Source organism: Pseudophryne corroboree, chromosome 6 (assembly GCF_028390025.1).
Source record: "Pseudophryne corroboree isolate aPseCor3 chromosome 6, aPseCor3.hap2, whole genome shotgun sequence".
Taxonomy (NCBI): Eukaryota; Metazoa; Chordata; class Amphibia; order Anura; family Myobatrachidae; genus Pseudophryne; species Pseudophryne corroboree.
In genome coordinates this window covers 814,384,696-814,406,335 of record NC_086449.1, presented here as the reverse complement: position 1 = coordinate 814,406,335, position 21,640 = coordinate 814,384,696, and the positions used below count along the sequence as shown (strand labels likewise).

Sequence of the window (21,640 nt, the reverse complement as noted above, 5' to 3'; positions counted from 1 at the left end):
ACCGCTCGTCTGAGGTCTCCGGGGAGAACGCCGCGCGAGGCCCTGTCCGCACCGCGACAGGCCTCGCTCAGCTGGACACCGCCTCCCGCCCGGCTCCCACCCCCCGCCTGGGACCTCTATCCGGCCCCGGCAAGGGGGGAGATACGGGAACAGCGTTCGGCTCAGCAGATGGGCGCCCAGCGCGGCGTGCCTGCGCGCGCCCGCGGGCACCAGGCACAGGGGCTTCCCCGGCCATGCTCGGAGGCAAGGGCTGCCGCCTGTCCACCTCCGAGCGGCCTGACTGCCTCTCTGTCCTCCCTCGTCGGCCGCTCAAAGCCGACCCGGACCCCGCCATGAAGGCCCCAGGGGACGGGACGCCGTCCCCAGGGCCAGCCAGCCCGTCCTCGGGACCAGCCCCACCGCCCGATGAGCGGTAACGGGCTGGGGTCCCTGCGGACCTTCGTGGGCGAGTGGCAGACATGGTACCAGATAAGCTGACAAAAATTTAAGAATATTTATAATTGTGAATTAAGTGGGGAGATTCTGCACAGCAGCACTCACCCCAAGGCAATTTCACCAACAGAGAGAAACAAAATGGCCTATCCTTCCCTATATATACTAACCCTCCCATTTTTTCCAGGGCTGTACTTTCCTTCCAGCTAGGTCCACCCCTCACAAGATGTTTAACTCATTTTTTTCCAATGCTGTCAATTCTCTCTCCTTCTGTCAGAATGACAGGCTTGTGCCACATCCATTGGAGGCAGTTGGAAGGTATGCTGTGTGTTATTATTCCCTAAGTGGACTCATGGGGAGCTCGTTCATCCAGCTGTCCCTGTAAGTAGGGAGATGTATAGGCCTTAGGGGGACATGTACTAAGCAGTGATAAATGTGGAGAAGTGAGCCAGTGGAGAAGTTGCCCCTGGCAACCAATCAGCATTGACGTAACTAGAGATGTGCACCGGACATTTTTTTGGGATTTTGTGTTTTGGTTTTGGATTCGGTTCCGCGGCCGTGTTTTGGATTCGGACGCGTTTTGGCAAAACCTCCCTTAAAATTTTTTGTCGGATTCGGGTGTGTTTTGGATTCGGGCGTTTTTTTCAAAAACCCCTCAAAAACAGCTTAAATCATAGAATTTGGGTGTCATTTTGATCCCATAGTATTATTAACCTCAATAACCATAATTTCCACTCATTTCCAGTCTATTCTGAACACCTCACACCTCACAATATTATTTTTAGTCCTAAAATTTGCAGCGAGCTTGCTGGATGACTAAGCTAAGCGACCCAAGTGGCCGACACAAACACCTGGCCCATCTAGGAGTGGCACTGCAGTGTCAGGCAGGATGGCACTTAAAAAAAATGGCCCCAAACATCACATAATGCAAAGATAAAAAAAAAAAGAGGTGCAAGATGGAATTGTCCTTGGGCCCTCCCACCCACCCTAATGTTATATAAACAGGACATGCACACTTTAACAAACCCATCATTTCAGCGACAGGGTCTGCCACACAACTGTGGCTGAAATGACTGGTTGGTTTGGGGTCCCACCAAAAAAGAAGCAATGAATCTCTCCTTACACAAACTGGCTCTACAGAGGCAAGATGTCCACCTCCTCCTCATCGTCCGATTCCTCACCCCTTTCACTGTGTAAATCACCCTCCTCACAGAGTATTAATTCGTCCCCACTGGAATCCACCATCACAGGTCCCTGTGTACTGTCTGGAGGCAATTGCTGGTAAATGTCTCCACGGAGGAATTGATTATAATTCATTTTGATGAACATCATCTTCTCCATATTTTGTGGAAGTAACCTCGTACGCCAATCGCTGACAAGGTGACCGGCTGCACTAAACACTCTTTCGGAGTACACACTGGAGGGGGGGCAACTTATGTAAAATAAAGCCAGTTTGTGCAAGGGCCTCCAAATTGACTCTTTTTCCTGCAGGTATATGTACGGACTGTCTGACATGCCTACTTGGATGCTGTCACTCATATAATCCTCCACCATTCTTTCAATGGTGACAGAATCATATGCAGTGACAGTAGACGACATGTCAGTAATCATTGGCAGGTCCTTCAGTCCGGACCAGATGTCAGCTATCGCTCCTGACTGCCCTGCATCACCGCCAGCGGATGGTTTTGGAAATGTTATCCTTTTCCTGGCAGCTCCAGTAGCGGTAGAAAATGAAGGAGAAGCTGTTGGCGGGTCACGTTCCGCTTGACTTGACAAGTGTCTCACCAGCAGGTCTTTGAACATCTGCAGACTTGTGTCTGCTGGAAAGAGAGATACAACGTAGGCTTTAAACGTAGGATCGAGCACGGTGGCCAAAATGTAGTGCTCTGATTTCAACAGATTGACCACCCGTGAATCCTGGTTAAGCGAATGAAGGGCTCCATCCACAAGTCCCACATGCCTAGCGGAATTGCTCCATTTGAGCTCCTCCTTCAATCTCTCCAGCTGCTTCTGCAAAAGCCTGATGAGGGGAATGACCTGACTCGCAGTGTCTGAACTGACTTCACGTGTGGCAAGTTCAAAGGGTTGCAGAACCTTGCACAACGTGCACAACGTTGAAACCTTGCACAACATTGAAATTATTCTCCACTGCGCTTGAGTCAGGTGCATTCCCCCTCCTTTGCCTATATCGTAGGCAGATGTATAGGCTTGAATGGCCTTTTGCTGCTCCTCCATCCTCTGAAGCATATAGAGGGTTGAATTCCACCTCATTACCACCTCTTGCTTCAGCTGATGGCGGGGCAGGTTCAAGAGTGTTTGCTGGTGCTCCAGTCTTCGGCACGCGGTGGCTGAATGCCGAAAGTGGCCCGCAATTATTCGGGCCACCGTCAGCATCTCTTGCACGCCCCTGTCGGTTTTTTTAAATTCTGCACCACCAAATTCATTGTATGTGCAAAACATGGGACGTGCTGGAATTTGCCCTCATGCAATGCACGCACAATATTGGTGGCGTTGTCCGATGTCACAAATCCCCAGGAGAGTCCAATTGGGGTAAGACAATCTGCGATGGTGTTCCTCAGTTTCCGTAAGAGGTTGTCAGCTGTGTGCCTCTTATGGAAAGCGGTGATACAAAGCGTAGCCTGCCTAGGAACGAGTTGGTGTTTGCGAGATGCTGCTACTGGTGCTGCTGCTGCTGCTGTTGTTGGAGGCAATACATCTACCCAGTGGGCTGTCACAGTCATATAGTCCTTAGTCTGCTCTGCTCCACTTGTCCACATGTCCGTGGTTAAGTGGACAGTGGGTACAACTGCATTTTTTAGGACACTGGTGACTCTTTTTCTGACGTCTGTGTACATTCTCGGTATCGCCTGCCTAGAGAAGTGGAACCTAGATGGTATTTGGTACCGGGGACACAGTACCTCAAGAAATTCCATAACTTCCTGTGAACTAACGGCGGATACCAGACGCACGTCTAACACCAACACAATTGTCAAGGCCTGAGTTATCCGCTTTGCAACAGGATGACTGGTGTGATATTTCATCTTCCTCGCAAAGGACTGTTGGACAGTCAATTGCATACTGGAAGTAGTACAAGTGGTCTTCCGACTTCCCCTCTGGGATGACGATCGACTCCCAGCAGCAACAACAGCAGTGCCAGCAGCAGTCGGCATTACACTCAAGGATCCATCGGAGGAATCCCAGTTAGGAGAGGACTCATCAGACTTGCCAGTGACATGGCCTGCAGGACTATTGGCGTTCCTGTCTAAGGAGGAAATTGACACTGAGGGAGTTGGTGGTGTGGTTTGCAGGAGCTTGGGTACAAAACGAAGAAGGGATTTAGTTGTCAGTGGACTGCTTCCGCTGTCACCCAAAGTTTTTGAACTTGTCAATGACTTCTGATGAATGCGCTCCAGGTGACGTATAAGGGAGGATGTTCCTAGGAGGTTAACGTCCTTACCCCTACTTATTACAGCTTGACAAAGGCAACACACGGCTTGACACCTGTTGTCCGCATTTCTGTTGTAATAATTCCACACCGTAGAGGTGATTTTTTGGTATTTTGACCAGGAATGTCAATGGCCTTATTCATCCCACGGACAACAGGTTTCTCCCTGGGTGCCTGACTTAAACAAACCACCTCTCCCTCAGAATCCTCCTTGTCAATTTCCTCCTCAGCGCCAGCAACACCCATATCCTCATCCTGGTGTACTTCAACAGTGACATCTTCAATTTGACTATCAGGAACTGGACTGCGGGTGCTCCTTCCAGTACTTGCAGGGGGCGTGCAAATGGTGGAAGGCGCCACCTCTTCCCGTCCAGTGTTGGGAAGGTCAGGCATCGCAACCGACACAATTGGACTCTCCTTGGGGATTTGTGATTTAGAAGAACGCACAGTTCTTTGCTGTGCTTTTGCCATCTTAACTCTTCATTTTTTTAGCGGGAGGATGAGTGCTTCCATCCTCATGTGAAGCTGAACCACTAGCCATGAACATAGGCCAGGGCCTCAGCCGTTCCTTGCCACTCTGTGTCGTAAATGGCATATTGGCAAGTTTACGCTTCTCTTCAGACGGTTTTAATTTAGATTTTTGGGTCATTTTACTGAACTTTTTATTTTATTTTATTTTACATGCTCTCTACTATGACATTGGGCATCGGCCTTGGCAGACGACGTTGATGGCATTTCATCGTCTCTGCCATGACTAGTGGCAGCAGCTTCAGCACTAGGTGGAAGTGGATCTTGATCTTTCCCTATTTTATCCACCACATTTTTGTTCTCCATTTTTTAATGTGTGGAATTATATGCCAGTAATATATCTGGAATTAGACGGCAGTAATGTCTGGAATCAGATACCACTAGATGGATACCAGATACCACTGTGACTGGAATGATGATGACCTATGCACAGTGACAGGACACTACCACAGCACCCTACAGCAGCAAGATAAAGCACAAGACACTGGACTTTTAGTCACCACAATGCAGCACTGATAATAATGAGCATCGATACACTGTGCACTGTTCTGGATAATAGAACTGAGTGACACTGGGCAGCGAGAACAGCACTGGACTACTGTACTGTACTACTATATACTGGTCAGTGGTCACCACAATGCAGCAATGATAATATAATGAGCACAGATACTGAGCACTATTCAGGATAATAGAACTGACACTGGGCAGCAAAATACAGCACTGGACTACTGTACTGTACTACTATATACTGGTCAGTGGTCACCACAATGCAGCAATAATAATATAATGAGCACAGATACTGAGCACTATTCAGGATAATAGAACTGACACTGGGCAGCAAAATACAGCACTGGACTACTGTACTGTAATACCATATACTGGTCTCCCACAATGCAGCACTGATACTGAGCACAGATATTGAGCTGAGATTTGCTGATTTTGGGCTATTCGGGCAGAGAATGTAGCCACGTCCTCTCTCTATCTCGACAATGCACGAGTGAAAATGGCGGCGACGCGCGGCACTTTATATGGAATCCGAATCTCGCGAGAATACGACAGCGGGATGATGACGTTTTCCCCCGTTCGGGTTTTGCGTGTAAGGCGGGAAGAACCGAGGCTGCCTCGGACCCGTGTAAACCACGTGAAGTTCGGGGGGGTTCGGATCTCGACGAACCGAACCCGCTCATCTCTAGACGTAACATTTATAATTTGCATACCATGGAAGTATACAGAGCAGCTGATTGGTTGCCATGGGCAGCTTCTCCACTGGCTCACTTCTCCACTTTTATCACTGCTTAGTACATGTTCCCCTAAGTCTGAAGTTTTAGCACCAGTCTGTAAGAGGGATCCTGTTTGCAAAAAAAATAACAGTATGTGTCAGTTCCATTTAGATAAAATAATTATAATTTCTTATCAATGATATTTGCAGGGGTAAGAAAGTAAATATCGCCTGAATGTATCACTAATACACCCACAGTGACAGGGGCCCTGAAAGAATCCTGTCCCTGTGATGTGTTTGGCATGGACTGACTGCACTGAGTTCACCCGCATGCAGGTGGAACACCCTCCCAGGACATTGCGGGGACAAAACTGCATACTAAGGGGTCTATTTAGCAATAATCAAAATATTGGCTCAAATATTTTCAGCCAATATCATGGTGACTATTAGCTAGTGTCACCTACTTTTCCCTTTGATGGACAGCCCATGTATAAAACCGCTATTCCTGAGAAATCCCCGCCGGCATCCTTTTCATTTATCTGTACAGGATTTCAGAATTTCCTCTCTATGTAGTACTGCGCATGCCCTGACGTCAATGCAGTTTATTTACGACTCTATGGGTGGGATGTACCAGCACTTACCGCATTGTTACTAATCACATACAGTATGGGGGTCATTCCGAGTTGATCGTAGCTGTGCTAAATTTAGCACAGCTATGATCATGTTTGTTCCCTGACATGCGGGGGGACGCCCAGCACAGGACTAGTCCGCCCCGCATGTCAGTCCGCCCCTCCCCCCCCGCACATATACAAACGCATCGCACAGTGGCGATGCCTTTGTATTTCAGGAGAAACTGGCCGGGAGCTGCTCGTCGCTCCCGCTGGCCGCAGCAGCTGCGTGAGACATCACACAGCCGCCACGGCCCGCCCCCCCCCAACGGTCCGGCCACGCCTGTGTTGGCCGGACCGCTCCCCCTAAACGGCGCAGTTCCGACCCGATCGCTGCGCTGCGACAAACTGCAGCGAGCGATCGGTTCGGAATGACCCCCTATGTACTAACATATACAATTAGTAACGCAAAGGGCAGCTCTCCCGATAACAGCTACTCCATGCGATGGCCGCCATTCCCTGGACTTCCGGGTTTATGACACGGGAGTCCGTCTGCTCATGCGCAGAAGGATATGGCAGCCAAGGGGGATTCTGGGAGGGTTCTAATTGGATCCCTCTGACAGTACAATGGGGAAATAAACCCATAGTCTTCTATAGGGTAATGGCAGCTTTTGCTGGTGTTACCCTCCGCACCAAAGCTCTGCTGTCCGGGGCTTAGTACATATGGAAACAGGATTTTCACTATATGGGGGTGGTACTTTCACAGAAATGTGGCAGGATGAAGTTACCAACCTCTTAAAGGGATTCTCTAACTACATACGTCAGCCACTTTGTGGTGGATTCCTTTAATTCACAAAAAGACAGAGACATAAGTGGTGAAAGAGAGGTCATACTGTAGATTTATTTAACAAATGTTCTGCCACATGGCGGCAATACTCATCCCAACAAACCCCAGCAACAGCCATAGCAAATAACAATATGCCCATTAATGGATTACGTGGAACCAAACCAAACTATTTTACCAACAAAAAACTGCTCCTTTCCTATTCCACCTGGTGGCCCAGATGTTTCCTAGACAACTTCACATCTCGTTCCGTGTTCTGGTTTTTGTTATCTATCGCAAGAGAAGGCTCCTTTAGTATTCATCATGGAAAGGGTACTCCGGATGATCTACAAAGCTGTCCAGATATAAAACAGTATGGTGAGAAGCCGGTCAGTCTTATTTCCAACGTTATATAATGTACTTAGCGTATACAGACAGCGGGGGCCATTTATGAAGCACCTTTCTGTTGGAACGTCTAGTTTTCTTCCACAAGCACACGCGAAGCATTCTGGAGCTTGGTGCTGGCCAGTAACGCCACCTGACGATGGCGTTAGCCTATAGTGGCCTATGGGCTATGTAACCCAGATTTCTTATGGAGAGGGATCCTCCTGCCTACAAGTTCAGCTCCTTTCGGTAAGTTCAGTTTATTCTTACACTTAGAAAAGAGATTACACCCAACTATGGTGCAGCCTCATTAATAGGCTATTAGGTGAGAGTTCTGTGGCTTATTGTGACCAGGGACGGGTGTGTAGCTGTGGTGGCGGCTCCATGATGTGCTTTCCAACCTGTTTGCAGAACTACCGAAGCTAAGTACCAATAAACCTTATTGCTATTTTATAATCAACCTCGTGTCATGTGTCCATATAAGGGGGCAGATGTATCAAGCCTGGAGAAGTTATAAACCAATGATAAGTACAAGGTGATAACGAACCAGTCAATCAGCTCCAATATGTAAATGTACAGTTAGGAGCTGATTGGCTGGTGCGTTATCACCTTCCACTTATCACTGCTTTATCACTTCTCCAGGCTTAATACATCTGCCCCATTGTGTCTTGAAACACTATGTTTAGGAGATTTGTTAATAATATTCTGCCTAAGGCCCTCATTCCGAGTTGTTCGCTCGCTAGCTGCTTTTAGCAGCATTGCACACGCTAAGCCGCCGCCCTCTGGGAGTGAATCTTATCTTAGCAGAATTGCAAACGAAAGATTAGCAGAATTGCGATTAGAAATTTCTTTGCAGTTTCCGAGTAGCTCGAGACTTACTCCTACACTGCGATCAGTTCAGTCAGTTTCGTTCCTGGTTTGACGTCACAAACACACCCAGCGTTCGCCCAGACACTCCCCCGTTTCTCCAGACACTCCCGCGTTTTTCCCTGAAACGCCTGCGTTTTTTCACACACTCCCAGAAAACGGCCAGTTTCCGCCCAGAAACACCCACTTCCTGTCAATCACACTCCGATCACCAGAACGAAGAAAAATCTTCGTTAAGCCGTGAGTAAAATACCAAACTTTTGTGCTAATTTACTTGGCGCAGGCGCACTGCGAACATTGCCCATGCGCAGTTTGCGACTTATCGCACCGATGCGAAGAAAAAGAACGAGCGAACAACTCGGAATGAGGGCCTTAGTTCTCTAGAGCGACATTTGATGGGTCTAGTTGTCCTTCCAACATATTGCATCAAGCGTGGACACTGTCAGGACATATATACAATAAGCAGAATCACAAGTGAGATATGGCTTAATATTGAAATTCATTCCGTTAGTATATTGGAAACAGTGGAAAAGACTTTGTTGTTCATGTGTTTACAAGTGAGACAAATGGATGTATTACATCTTTAGTTGCCTAAGGGTTTAGATACAAGCCACATACTCTCTTGCGCTTTCCTCTGTGTCTTTAAGTCACTGGGCGCTAGAATATTCTTCAAATTAATAAATGTCACCCTTGGCTTATCGCCTATATGGTTACACAGGGTGGGATCTTGTTTAAGTATTACAAAATTATTTTAAATGATTTCCTTTATATTCTTAGACTTAGAATTGAACTGTGATAAGAAAGTAACCGACTCGTATGATTCTGGAGATATAGGGGTCTATTTACTAAGCATTGGATGGAGATAAAGTCGCTGAAGATCCTGGATGGTGGCTTGACACTTAAACATCAGATATCAGCCACAATCAAATCCTCATTCTTTCACCTGAGGAACATAGCCAGAATCAAGCACTTAATTCCCTCAGATGATATGCCAAAAGTCATACATGCATTTGTATCATCTCGATTAGACTACTGTAATACCCTCTACCTTGGTCTACCAGCAAAAGAATTGCACCGCTAGCTGGTGCAAAACACAGCTGCCAGGCTGTTACCCAACCAGCCCCGTTCTAGCCACATAACACCCATCCTCTACTCCCTTCACTGGCTGCCTGTAAGATGGCGAATCATCTTCAAGATTGGCTTACTGAGCTTCAAAGCATTACGTGACCAAGGCCCAAGGTACCCCAAACAGCTTCTGACCCCATACTGCCCCACTCGATTACTGGGATCTGTAGATGAAGAACTTTTAGCAGTACCTAGAATCTCCCGGAATTCTTCTGGGGGTCGAGTTTTTAGTCATGCGGCTCCGACTCTATGGAACTCACTTCCCCGCACAGTGCGAGAGGCCCCAACTATAGAATCCTTCAAAAGTAGACTCAAGACTTTTCTGTTTACTAAAGCATTTCCATAGTGTCCCTTTTAGTATCTTCATGCTTCTGTATTTTATGAAAATGTACTTCATTATTTTCTGTACTATATTATGCAATGTATCTGTTAAGCGCCTTGAGTCCTATTGGAGAAAGAGCGCTATATAAATAAAATTATTATTATTATTATTATTATTAAATAGACCCCATAATCCCCAATTCAGACTGCCCTAAGTGTCCCCTGCACCTAAAGGGTCGTTTTATTACAGTATTCATTTTGTTGGTTTTTGTCTTATTGGTGAGCAGATCATGTCTATTAATACATTTGGCAAACTCCATAGCCTCATCCAAAGCAAAATGGCGCGAAGACGGCGGGCGTCAGTCTTATTTCCTACGATATATAATGTACTTAGCGTATACAGACAGTGAGGGCCATTTATGAAGCGCCTTTCTGTTGGAATGTCTAGTTTGCTTCCACAAGCACACGGGAAGCATTCCGGAGCTTGGTCCTGGCCAGTAACGCCACCTGACGATGGCATTAGCCTATGGTGGCCTATGGGCTATGTATCCAGATTCCTTTTGGAGAGGGATCCTCCTGCCTACAGGTGCAGCTCCTTTCGGTAAGTTCAGTTTATTCTTACTCTTAGAAAAGAGATTACACCCAACTACGGTGCCTCATTAATAGACTATTAGGTGAAAGTTCTGTGGCTTATTGTGACCAGGGATGGGTGTGTAGCTGTGGTGGCGGATCCATGATGTAAATGTACAGTTAGGAGCTGATTGGCTGGTGCGTTATCACCTTGCACTTATCACTGCTTTATCACTTCTCCAGGCTTAATACATCTGCCCAAGTGTGCTAGCAGCTGGAACTCATAACCGCTTATTATCTTAGGAATTCAGGACGCATAAGGACCATTTTTAGTGAGTGTCTCTTAGACTGCAGAAGAGACCACAATCCTCTACACTCTGCAGCAATACTAGACTTTGCACCATCGCAGAGCTGGTAGAGTTGGGGTCTCATCCTATAATGGGTCGCACTTCACGCCATACACTTCAGTCGGCAACCAGTGTGACCCTGTAGGGGTAACAGACACCCTGCATGCTTCCACTTTGATAGGGATTTCCAAAGACCAGAATGTCAGGCGGCGCCTTGGGCGGACCAACAAGTGGCAGCAGGGAGAAACAACAGCAATTTGTGGCAGTTGAGGAACCAGAGATGGTGATGGGGGAGTTGTTTAGCCCCACCCCCTCCTGCGCTGTGATTGGTGGTTGGCCCATGCCATCCACCAATAAGCATGCTGCAACAACTGCATGTTGCATGGGGGTGTGGTATAGAAGATCCACTATGATTAGAGAGGTCCACAGGTACAAAACGTTGACAGGGTCCAAAGTTCAACGTGGAAATGGCTGACACGAAAAAGTTTTTCTTATGTTTTTTGGGGTGTCATTTTATATGTATCATCACCTGTGACCACAATCAGTGTAAATATGTACCCTCGCAGGCTCACTTCGCTCGCCACGCTTGGGGTAAAGGTGGCTCATTGTACCCCCCACAGGTTACTATTCCCAATTGTAGTCCACGTGGATGGTAAATCAAGCAAACGTTAAAAAAAATGTGAAACCCCCTAAAAAACTTGTGTCGACCATATGTGTGGCTACCATTTCCATGTCGACTTTTTGCGCCTGTCGACATTAACCACTGTCTTACTTTTACCTGTTGACCTTTGGACCATGTCGAACTAATGAATTTCATCCGTATGGTGTATCTATAGATTGGAACCTGCCGCATTGCTGTCTGGGCCGCATCTTCTGTCTGCCCGTCACCTGCTAGACACTTCCGTACAGCGCTGGGCTATAAGCAGCCCGCCCCTGCTGTGCCCCCCTAGTATGATTTTGCTGACATCAACATATTTAAGGTCCTAACCTCCACCACACCCCATTTTCTGGCCAAAAATACCTATAATTGTACTGTACCAGTATTGTTCACCACTGTTTATGTTGTCCTATATAAACAGTAAGATAATTAAAGAAGAAAGGGGAGATTCTGCCTTCACACAAATACATCACGAGAATGCAGGATCTTTACTAGGAACTACTGACATCACTGAGGTGCTTCATGCCTTATGCCTCAGCACAGTTCATAGGGGGTCATTCCGACCTGATCGCACGCTGCTGTTTTTCGCAGCGCAGCGATCAGGTAACTACCGCGCATGCATATGCACCGCAATACGCAGGCGCGTCGTACGGGTACAAAGCGGATCGTTGCAGAGCGATGGATTTAACGAAGAACCCATTCGCACAGCCGATCACAAGGAGATTGACAGGAAGAAGGCGTTTGTGGGTGGCAACTGACCGTTTTCTGGGAGTGGTTGGGAAAACGCAGGCGTGTCCAAGCGTTTGCAGGGCGGGTGTCTGACGTCAATTCCGGACACGAACAGGCTGAAGTGATCGCAAAATGTTTTTGCAGAGTTCGGCTGCACAAGCGTTCGTACACTGGCAAAGCGAAAATACACTCCCCTGTGGGCGGCGACTATGCGTTTGCACGGCTGCTAAAAACAGCTAGCGAGCGATCAACTCGGAATGACTCCCTACGTACCTTTTGAACGTATATGATTAGTCTTGGAGATATTGATTAACCCTCAAAATGACTGTCTTCATTGTGTCTAGGTCATAGGTCTTCAACCTGCGGCCCTCCAACTGCTGTGGAACTACACATCCCAGCATGCTCTTCCACCGTTTTGCTATTACGGCATGCTAAAGCTGATGCAGGGCATGCTGGGATGTGTAGTTCCATAGCAGCTGGAGGGCCGTAGGTTGAAGACCCATGGTCTAGGTGATAGCTCAACATCAGGCACAGCCCAATTAAGGGGCCCTCTTCCCCCCATTCGTTTACCTAAAAACCAACACATACTGTAAAAACAGGTTTGAGTAATCTGCCCCCCCCCCCCCTCCCCCCGTGTCCACTCTGTCCTATAGGGTGAAGTGGGGTATACTGCCTACTGTATATTTATGTCTCAGGGCCAGATCTGCATCTCCTACAAATGCGCAGATAAAAAACCTAGCAACTTGTGTGAACGTGGAATTAGCGCCACCTCTGAATCAGCCCCTCTGCAAATATTTATATAATCCGATGTATTATCCTATCTGTGATCGATGAATGTTTGTCTTCTGATCTATGAAAAGACAACTGTATTCATATAAGCCAGCGAGATCTGGTTACAGCGTTACACAGAGACCTCTGTTACTTGGTGACTGTGATGTTGGACTGGACGCATAGTTAGATATTTGCGCTTCTCTTGCCAGAAATGTCCCTGGCAGTGTCTCCACCATTTCATTTCCATGTATACATCCTGAATAATGGACGCCGGCTCTAATGTGTTTATACTGTCTGTATGTAGAGATTTCTGCAATGCTTGATATGAATTAATTATACCTCAGACCTCGGTCACATGTGTGTTTTATTTTTCAGTTAAGGCCAATGGGAATATATTGTTATTTTTCCACTGAAACTTCTAGAACATTTCATAATCCTGTAATATGAGACGCCGGGGGGAATAATTGTTTATAGTGTTCAGTAGCTTGGTTTAATGAGCAGAGATATAAGGTAGAACATTACTTCTGTTATTCAGAGCAGCGGAATGCTGGACTACAGAAGGTGAAAAGGGTTCTGGGTAATGTCATTTGCATGGACACGCTTCCTGAGCGAATAGGGCGTGTCTGGTGCTTATCCTGCGGCTGTGATTATATGCATAAGCTTAGGTTCAGCCTTCCCCTTGTGCACTAGCGTGTGCCAGAGTGTGTAAGCCTATAGAGAAACCCACTTTCTGCGCTCCTGCGTGGTGCAAATCTTCCAGTGGTTGTACACATGCCACCATCTGCGCACCTTCACGTCCACCATCAACCCTTGCATCTCCTCTGTGGAAGCAGCTATGCATCTGAAAACGCTGCCGCTGAGACACACCTGCGACACTCCCATATAACTCCCATAACACGCAAGATTGTTTTGCATTCACTTCGGGCCAGTCACTGCCGGGGTATGACCATGGTTCTGTTTTGCCCTTTATAATACAAGCGGTTCCATATGCAGCAGCGCATTTGTACGTACACCCTGCGTAATGCATGCACCGTGGGGATTTGCAGAATTTTTGGAGCATGCGCAGCAGCAAATAATTGCTCAACTGCATGAATATCAGCCTTGTGGGCAGCCAGCTGTCACGATCCGGGTATCTGGACGCCATTTCTTACCCATCAGATGCCTCCTAAGGCTGGCTCAGCGCTCCAGGACCGGATCCCATCTGTTATCCTAATGTTCACATTCCTGATCCTCTCCTGTCTCTCTGAGACGCTGTCACAGTAACGCCTTATTACATCTGGCATGGCGTCTTCCGCGGCCTCCGACGCTGTCCCTGAGCTTCTGCATGCAGAGTGTCAGAGTGGCGATTACGTCAGCCGCGGCCTCCGCTGTGTCCGCGTGGTTGGATGTGCACTTGTCAGCCTGGCGTCTCCTGTCTCCAGTGGCCGGCGCCGCCATTACTGTTTTCATTACCACATGGATTACAAACCAAACTTCCCTCCAAGTGTCTGCATGGGCGCAGCCATCTTGGATTCTGTCAGCTGATCATTTCCTCCAATCTGTTGTCAGTATTGTTAATCTGCATAATTGCCTAGCCAATCCCTTCCTTGCTGCAGGTATAAATACACTGTGCCTGAGCAAGGAAGGCGTCAGTGCTTTGGTTGTCAAACCTAGTTCCTGTTTGTCTCTCTCCTGTGATTGTCTTCCAGGTTCCAGCTCCTGTCTCAAGACTTCCACCATAGAGACCCGCACCAGCATTCCACCTGCGGTGTAGCCTGACTCTCCAATCCATTGTGGATTCATCTGTTTCCAGCTACAACATTACCTGCTTCCAACTCAGCTTCCAGCAGAGTACAGCTTCCCTTAAAGGGCCGGTGTCCTTTCTACACTTTACCACTCTCCACCGGTATTATTATTTCTCCGCTCTCAAATTTCAGTTCATATTTCATCGCTCCCAAGTTCATTTATTATTTAACTGGTTCCAGCCAGTATCCACTCCGTGCTAACAACAGTCTGGTTCCAGCCAGTATCCACAGCAGCTGTTTTACCTTCAGCAACCCAGCTTTTCCTGGAACACCAGCTGGCACAATCCTGGGTTATCTCCATTGCTACAGTCGGGCCTGGTAAGGACTTTCCATCTAGAAGATCATAAGAACTATCTCACACTACCAGTGCCCTGTGGCTCCTGCCATCCTGTAGTACCCAGGAACTGTATTTATTATTTGCTGACTTTTACGTTTTCTTTTACTGCTGCTGTGTTGCGGAGTTGTCATAATAAACATCATTGACTTTTATCTAAGTTGTCGTGGTCACGCCTTCGGGCAGTTATTATTCATGTTACTTACATGTCCAGGGGTCTGATACAACCTCCCAGGTTCCGGTACATCTCAGCCCCTACAACTGAGGCTGCCTCCCGTCAGCTCAGGCCCTCAGTTGTGACAGTAAGCACTGACCTAATGAATCCAGCCGGAGACCAGGATCAAGCGGCCAGGCCGATGCAAGAACTGGCAGCCCGACTAGAACATCAGGAGGCTGCACAGGGCCACATCATCCGCTGTCTCCAGGATCTCTCTACTCGGCTGGATGGGATTCAGACAACTCTCCGTGGATCAGGCGCATCTGGTGCGTCAACCACAGTGACTCCAGCTATAACCCCACCCACCTTACCCATTTCTGCTCCACGTCTTCATCTTCCAACGCCAGCAAAATTTGACGGATCTCCAAGATTCTGCAGGGGATTTCTCAACCAGTGTGAGATTCAGTTTGAGCTACAACCTGGCAATTTTCCCAGTGACCGTACAAAAATTGCCTACATCATCTCTCTTCTCAGTGGCTCCGCCCTTGACTGGGCATCACCGTTATGGGAGAGGTCCGACACCCTGCTATCTTCTTACACTGCATTCGTGTCAACATTCAGGCGCATCTTCGACGAGCCAGGCCGGGTAACCTCAGCTTCATTTGAGATTCTCCGTTTACGCCAGGGGTCACGTACTGTAGGACAATATCTGATACAGTTCCAGATCCTGGCATCCGAACTGGCATGGAACGACGAGGCCCTGTATGCTGCATTCTGGCATGGCTTATCTGAGCTTATTAAAGATGAGTTAGCTACCAGAGACTTACCTTCTAAGTTAGATGAGCTAATCTCACTCTGCACGAAAGTTGATTTACGTTTCAGAGAGAGAGCAACTGAGCGTGGAAGATAATCTGCTCCAAAATCTTCTGCTCCTCCTCCTCGTCAACTGTCACCATCTAAAGATGAGCCCATGCAAATTGGCCGTTCCCGTTTAACTCCTGCTGAGCGCCGAAGACGTCTCTCTGAGTCTCTTTGTCTTTACTGTGCAGCTCCGTCTCACACCATCAATGCCTGTCCCGAACGTCCGGGAAAACTCCAAACCCTAGCTCGCCCAGGAGAGGGCCGGCTAGGAGTAATGATCTCCTCTCCATCTCCTCATGATTGTAATCTCCCAGTCTCGCTTCAAGTTGCTCAACGTTATCGGAACGTCATTGCTCTCCTTGATTCCGGAGCAGCTGGGAACTTTATTACTGAAGCCTATGTTAAACGGTGGTCCCTACCCACCGAGAGACTTCCTTCCTCCTTTTCCTTAACTGCCGTGGATGGCAGTAAAATTTTTGATACTGTTATTGCTCTAAGGACTCTACCAGTTCGTCTGAGAGTGGGAGTTCTTCATTCCGAACTTATTTCACTTTTAGTGATTCCAAGAGCCACACATCCTGTGGTCCTGGGCCTTCCATGGCTCCGTCTTCATAATCCTACAATTGATTGGACGACTACGCAAATCCTGGCATGGGGTTCCTCCTGTGCAGAGACATGTTTGTTTAAAGTATTGCCTGTCTGTTCTTCCTCCCCCAGGTCGTCTGATGTTCCACCTCCTCCATATCAAGATTTCACGGATGTGTTCAGTAAAGCTTCTGCTGATATCCTTCCTCCTCATAGAGAATGGGACTGCCCGATTGATCTCGTTCCAGGGAAGGTTCCACCTCGAGGCCGAACTTATCCGTTGTCTCTGCCTGAGACGCATTCTATGGAGGAATACATTAAAGAGAACCTAGCAAAGGGGTTCATTCGACCTTCTTCTTCCCCAGCCGGCGCAGGCTTCTTTTTTGTAAAAAAGAAAGATGGTGGTCTGCGGCCGTGCATCGACTACAGAGGTTTGAACGACATTACCATCAAGAACCGTTATCCTTTACCCCTGATTACTGAGCTCTTTGACAGAGTTAGCGGAGCTACCATCTTTACAAAGCTGGACTTGCGAGGTGCATACAATCTCATCCGGATCCGTGAGGGTGACGAGTGGAAGACCGCCTTTAACACCCGTGACGGACATTATGAGTACCTTGTCATGCCCTTCGGATTGAGCAATGCTCCAGCTGTCTTCCAGCATTTTGTCAATGAGATTTTCAGAGACATTCTATACCGTCATGTCGTGGTCTATCTAGACGATATCCTCATTTTTGCCAACGATTTAGAGGAACATCGTTTTTGGGTTAAAGAGGTTCTGTCCCGTCTCCGTGTCAATCATCTCTATTGCAAATTAGAAAAATGCGTCTTTGAAGTCAAGTCCATTCCGTTTCTAGGGTACATTGTGTCCGGTTCCGGACTAGAGATGGATCCTGAGAAACTACAAGCAATTCAGAATTGGCCGGTACCCTTAACCCTCAAAGGGGTCCAGAGGTTCTTAGGGTTCGCCAATTATTACCGAAAGTTTATACGAGACTTTTCCACCATTGTGGCGCCTATTACTGCTTTCACCAAGAAGGGTGCTAACCCGTCCAAGTGGTCTGAAGAAGCCATGCAAGCTTTTCATCTTTTAAAACAGAGGTTCATCTCTGCGCCTGTCCTGAAACAGCCTGACATCGACTCTCCTTTCATCCTAGAGGTGGATGCCTCCTCCGTTGGAGTAGGAGCGGTGTTATCTCAGAGGGCTAAAGATGGCCATTTACATCCTTGCAGTTTCTTCTCCCGGAAGTTCTCCCCAGCTGAGCGCAACTATGCCATTGGCGACCAGGAGTTGCTAGCCATCAAGCTCGCTCTAGAAGAGTGGAGGTATCTGTTGGAGGGAGCTTCTCATTTAATCACCATACTTACAGACCACAAGAACCTTTTATACCTGAAGGGCGTACAATGTCTCAACCCTCGTCAGGCCAGATGGGCACTTTTCTTTTCCAGGTTCGACTTTAAACTCCAGTTCTGTCCGGGCTCTCAGAATCGCAAGGCCGATGCCCTTTCCCGCTCATGGGAGCAAGAAAATGAGTCAGAGTCTTCAGACAAGCATCCTATTATAAATCCGTTGGCATTCTCCACGGTAGGGATGGACTCTACGCCCCCATCAGAGAAAAGTTTTGTGAAGCCGATGCTAAGGAAGAAGCTCATGCATTGGGCCCATGCTTCCCGTTTTGCCGGACATACAGGTATCCAAAAAACCCTGGAGTTTATCTCTAGGTCCTATTGGTGGCCAACTCTGAAAAAGGACGTCTTGGAGTTTATTGCATCTTGCCCAAAGTGTGCCCAACATAAAGTATCCCGCCAGTCGCCTGCGGGGCAACTGGTTCCACTATCCGTTCCCCGTCGACCATGGACCCACTTGTCGATGGATTTCATTACAGACTTACCCATGTGCAACAAGTTCAATACCATCTGGGTGGTAGTTGACCGGTTCACCAAGATGGCACACTTCATTCCTCTCACCGGTCTTCCGTCAGCTTCCAAGTTGGCTCAAGTATTCATACAAGAGATCTTCCGACTCCACGGTCTTCCTGAAGAAATTATCTCAGATCGAGGAGTTCAATTCACAGCCAAATTCTGGCGAAGTTTATGTCAAGTCCTCCAAGTCAAGCTAAAGTTTTCCACGGCTTACCATCCTCAGACCAATGGTCAAACCGAGAGGGTGAATCAGGACTTGGAGGCCTTCCTCCGCATCTATGTGTCCTCCTCTCAAGATGACTGGGTTCAATTACTTCCCTGGGCCGAGTTCTGTCATAACAACCAGTATCATTCTTCATCTGCTTCAACACCATTCTTCACTAACTTTGGATTCCACCCTAAAGTTCCTGAGTTCCAACTGCTTCCAGCAACTTCTGTTCCCGCAGTGGATATCACCTTGCATCAGTTTGCCAATATCTGGAAGAGCGTACGATCAGCTCTGCTCAAGGCATCGTTCAGGTACAAGAAGTTTGCGGATAAGAAGCGTCGAGCAGTTCCTGCTCTCAAGGTGGGTGATCGGGTATGGTTATCCACGAAGAATTTGAGGTTAAGAGTTCCCAGTATGAAGTTTGCACCTCGCTATATCGGTCCTTTCAAGATTGAACAAGTCATCAATCCTGTTGCTTACAGACTCCAGTTGCCTCCCTTCTTAAAAATACCCAGGACATTCCATGTTTCCCTGTTGAAACCGCTGATCTTGAATCGGTTTCATTCCTCACTTCCTCCAACTCCGAAAGTCCAAACTCAACGAGGCGTTGAGTATGAAGTGGCCAAGATCCTGGACTCACGTCACCGTTACGGTCAACTACAATATCTTATTGACTGGAAGGGTTATGGTCCTGAGGAACGTTCATGGACCAATGCTTCTGATGTCCATGCTCCTGCCTTGGTCCGGAGATTCCATTCCAAGTTTCCTCAAAAGCCAAAGAAGTGTCCTGGGGCCACTCCTAAAGGGGGGGGTGCTGTCACGATCCGGGTATCTGGACGCCATTTCTTACCCATCAGATGCCTCCTAAGGCTGGCTCAGCGCTCCAGGACCAGATCCCATCTGTTATCCTAATGTTCACATTCCTGCATCCTCTCCTGTCTCTCTGAGACGCTGTCACAGTAACGCCTTATTACATCTGGCATGGCGTCTTCCGCGGCCTCCGCCGCCGTCCCTGAGCTTCTGCATGCAGAGTGTCAGAGTGGCGATTACGTCAGCCGCGGCCTCCGCTGTGTCCGCGTGGTTGGATGTGCACTTGTCAGCCTGGCGTCTCCTGTCTCCAGTGGCCGGCGCCGCCATTACTGTTTTCATTACCACATGGATTACAAACCAAACTTCCCTCCAAGTGTCTGCATGGGCGCAGCCATCTTGGATTCTGTCAGCTGATCATTTCCTCCAATCTGTTGTCAGTATTGTTAATCTGCATAATTGCCTAGCCAATCCCTTCCTTGCTGCAGGTATAAATACACTGTGCCTGAGCAAGGAAGGCGTCAGTGCTTTGGTTGTCAAACCTAGTTCCTGTTTGTCTCTCTCCTGTGATTGTCTTCCAGGTTCCAGCTCCTGTCTCAAGACTTCCACCATAGAGACCCGCACCAGCATTCCACCTGCGGTGTAGCCTGACTCTCCAATCCATTGTGGATTCATCTGTTTCCAGCTACAACATTACCTGCTTCCAGCTCAGCTTCCAGCAGAGTACAGCTTCCCTTAAAGGGCCGGTGTCCTTTCTACACTTTACCACTCTCCACCGGTATTATTATTTCTCCGCTCTCAAATTTCAGTTCATATTTCATCGCTCCCAAGTTCATTTATTATTTAACTGGTTCCAGCCAGTATCCACTCCGTGCTAACAACAGTCTGGTTCCAGCCAGTATCCACAGCAGCTGTTTTACCTTCAGCAACCCAGCTTTTCCTGGAACACCAGCTGGCACAATCCTGGGTTATCTCCATTGCTACAGTCGGGCCTGGTAAGGACTTTCCATCTAGAAGATCATAAGAACTATCTCACACTACCAGTGCCCTGTGGCTCCTGCCATCCTGTAGTACCCAGGAACTGTATTTATTATTTGCTGACTTTTACGTTTTCTTTTACTGCTGCTGTGTTGCGGAGTTGTCATAATAAACATCATTGACTTTTATCTAAGTTGTCGTGGTCACGCCTTCGGGCAGTTATTATTCATGTTACTTACATGTCCAGGGGTCTGATACAACCTCCCAGGTTCCGGTACATCTCAGCCCCTACAACTGAGGCTGCCTCCCGTCAGCTCAGGCCCTCAGTTGTGACACCAGCGCTATGATGTTAATGTATTAGAATGCTTATATTTGTAGACACTCCCTTACTAATCTGTGTAAGCCTGAATCTTCAGTGATGGTCCCTGGGACCAGGGGGATGCTGGAAAGTGGGTGGTCCAGTGTGCAGTGTGCCTGGAGTTGGTGAGGGAATAAACAGCACAGCAGTGAACTCACATGTCTCTATGTCCTGATGACTGGATTTACAAACATATGAACAAAACATGGTGTCAGAAGAAGTTTATCATGACTAAATCATTGCATGACTGTCCCATGAGAATTCAACGAATGCTTATCAGACTACAGAAATATGATGTACACTTTCTGTACTGTCCCGGCAAATACATGTACATTGCTGATACATTTTCTCGTGCTGTGGACAAAAGTGAAGGTTCCAAAAGTCTGATGGATGAAGAGAGAAAAGCCTATGTTAATTTGATCGTAGCTTCTCTACCAGACAAGAACAAATTAGGAAAGAAACTGAGACAGATGACACAATGAAAGTGTTGAAAGATATCATTCTGAAAGGTTGGCCAGCAGAAAAACATGCGTGCCCGCTGTCTATCCATGATTATTGGATGTACCGCAGTGACCTTAGAGTTGTCGATGGTATTATTCACAAAGGCAATAGGTTTGTCATACCTGCACGACTAAGAAAAACTATGCTGTGCAAGATACATGAAGGCCACTTAAGAGAAGAAAAATTTAAGCGGAGAGCGCGTAAAGTTATGTATTGGCCAAGAATGAACCAAGACATAGCACAGACTACAGCTACATGTGAATTATGTCTTACGTATAGACCGAAACAACAAGTTGAGCCACTGAGTCCTCACACAG

The 21,640-nt window shown here is 47.6% G+C and overlaps 1 protein-coding gene across 8 annotated transcripts in view; it reads right to left on the bottom strand.

Annotated features, from left to right (window-relative positions):
- LOC134933699 (aldo-keto reductase family 1 member C1-like) overlaps nucleotides 1-21,640 on the bottom strand; it is a 145,775-nt gene that overhangs the window by 67,311 nt on the left and 56,824 nt on the right. Inside the window, exon 9 of one of the 8 annotated variants that reach the window (XM_063929091.1) lies at nucleotides 7,106-7,410. The exons of the other annotated variants lie outside the window; for them this stretch is intronic. Within the exon in view, the coding sequence (XP_063785161.1) occupies nucleotides 7,368-7,410 (43 nt within the window). The 3' untranslated portion in view covers nucleotides 7,106-7,367. Of the gene's footprint in view, nucleotides 1-7,105; nucleotides 7,411-21,640 lie in introns of those variants that run through there. 8 annotated transcript variants of the gene reach the window in all.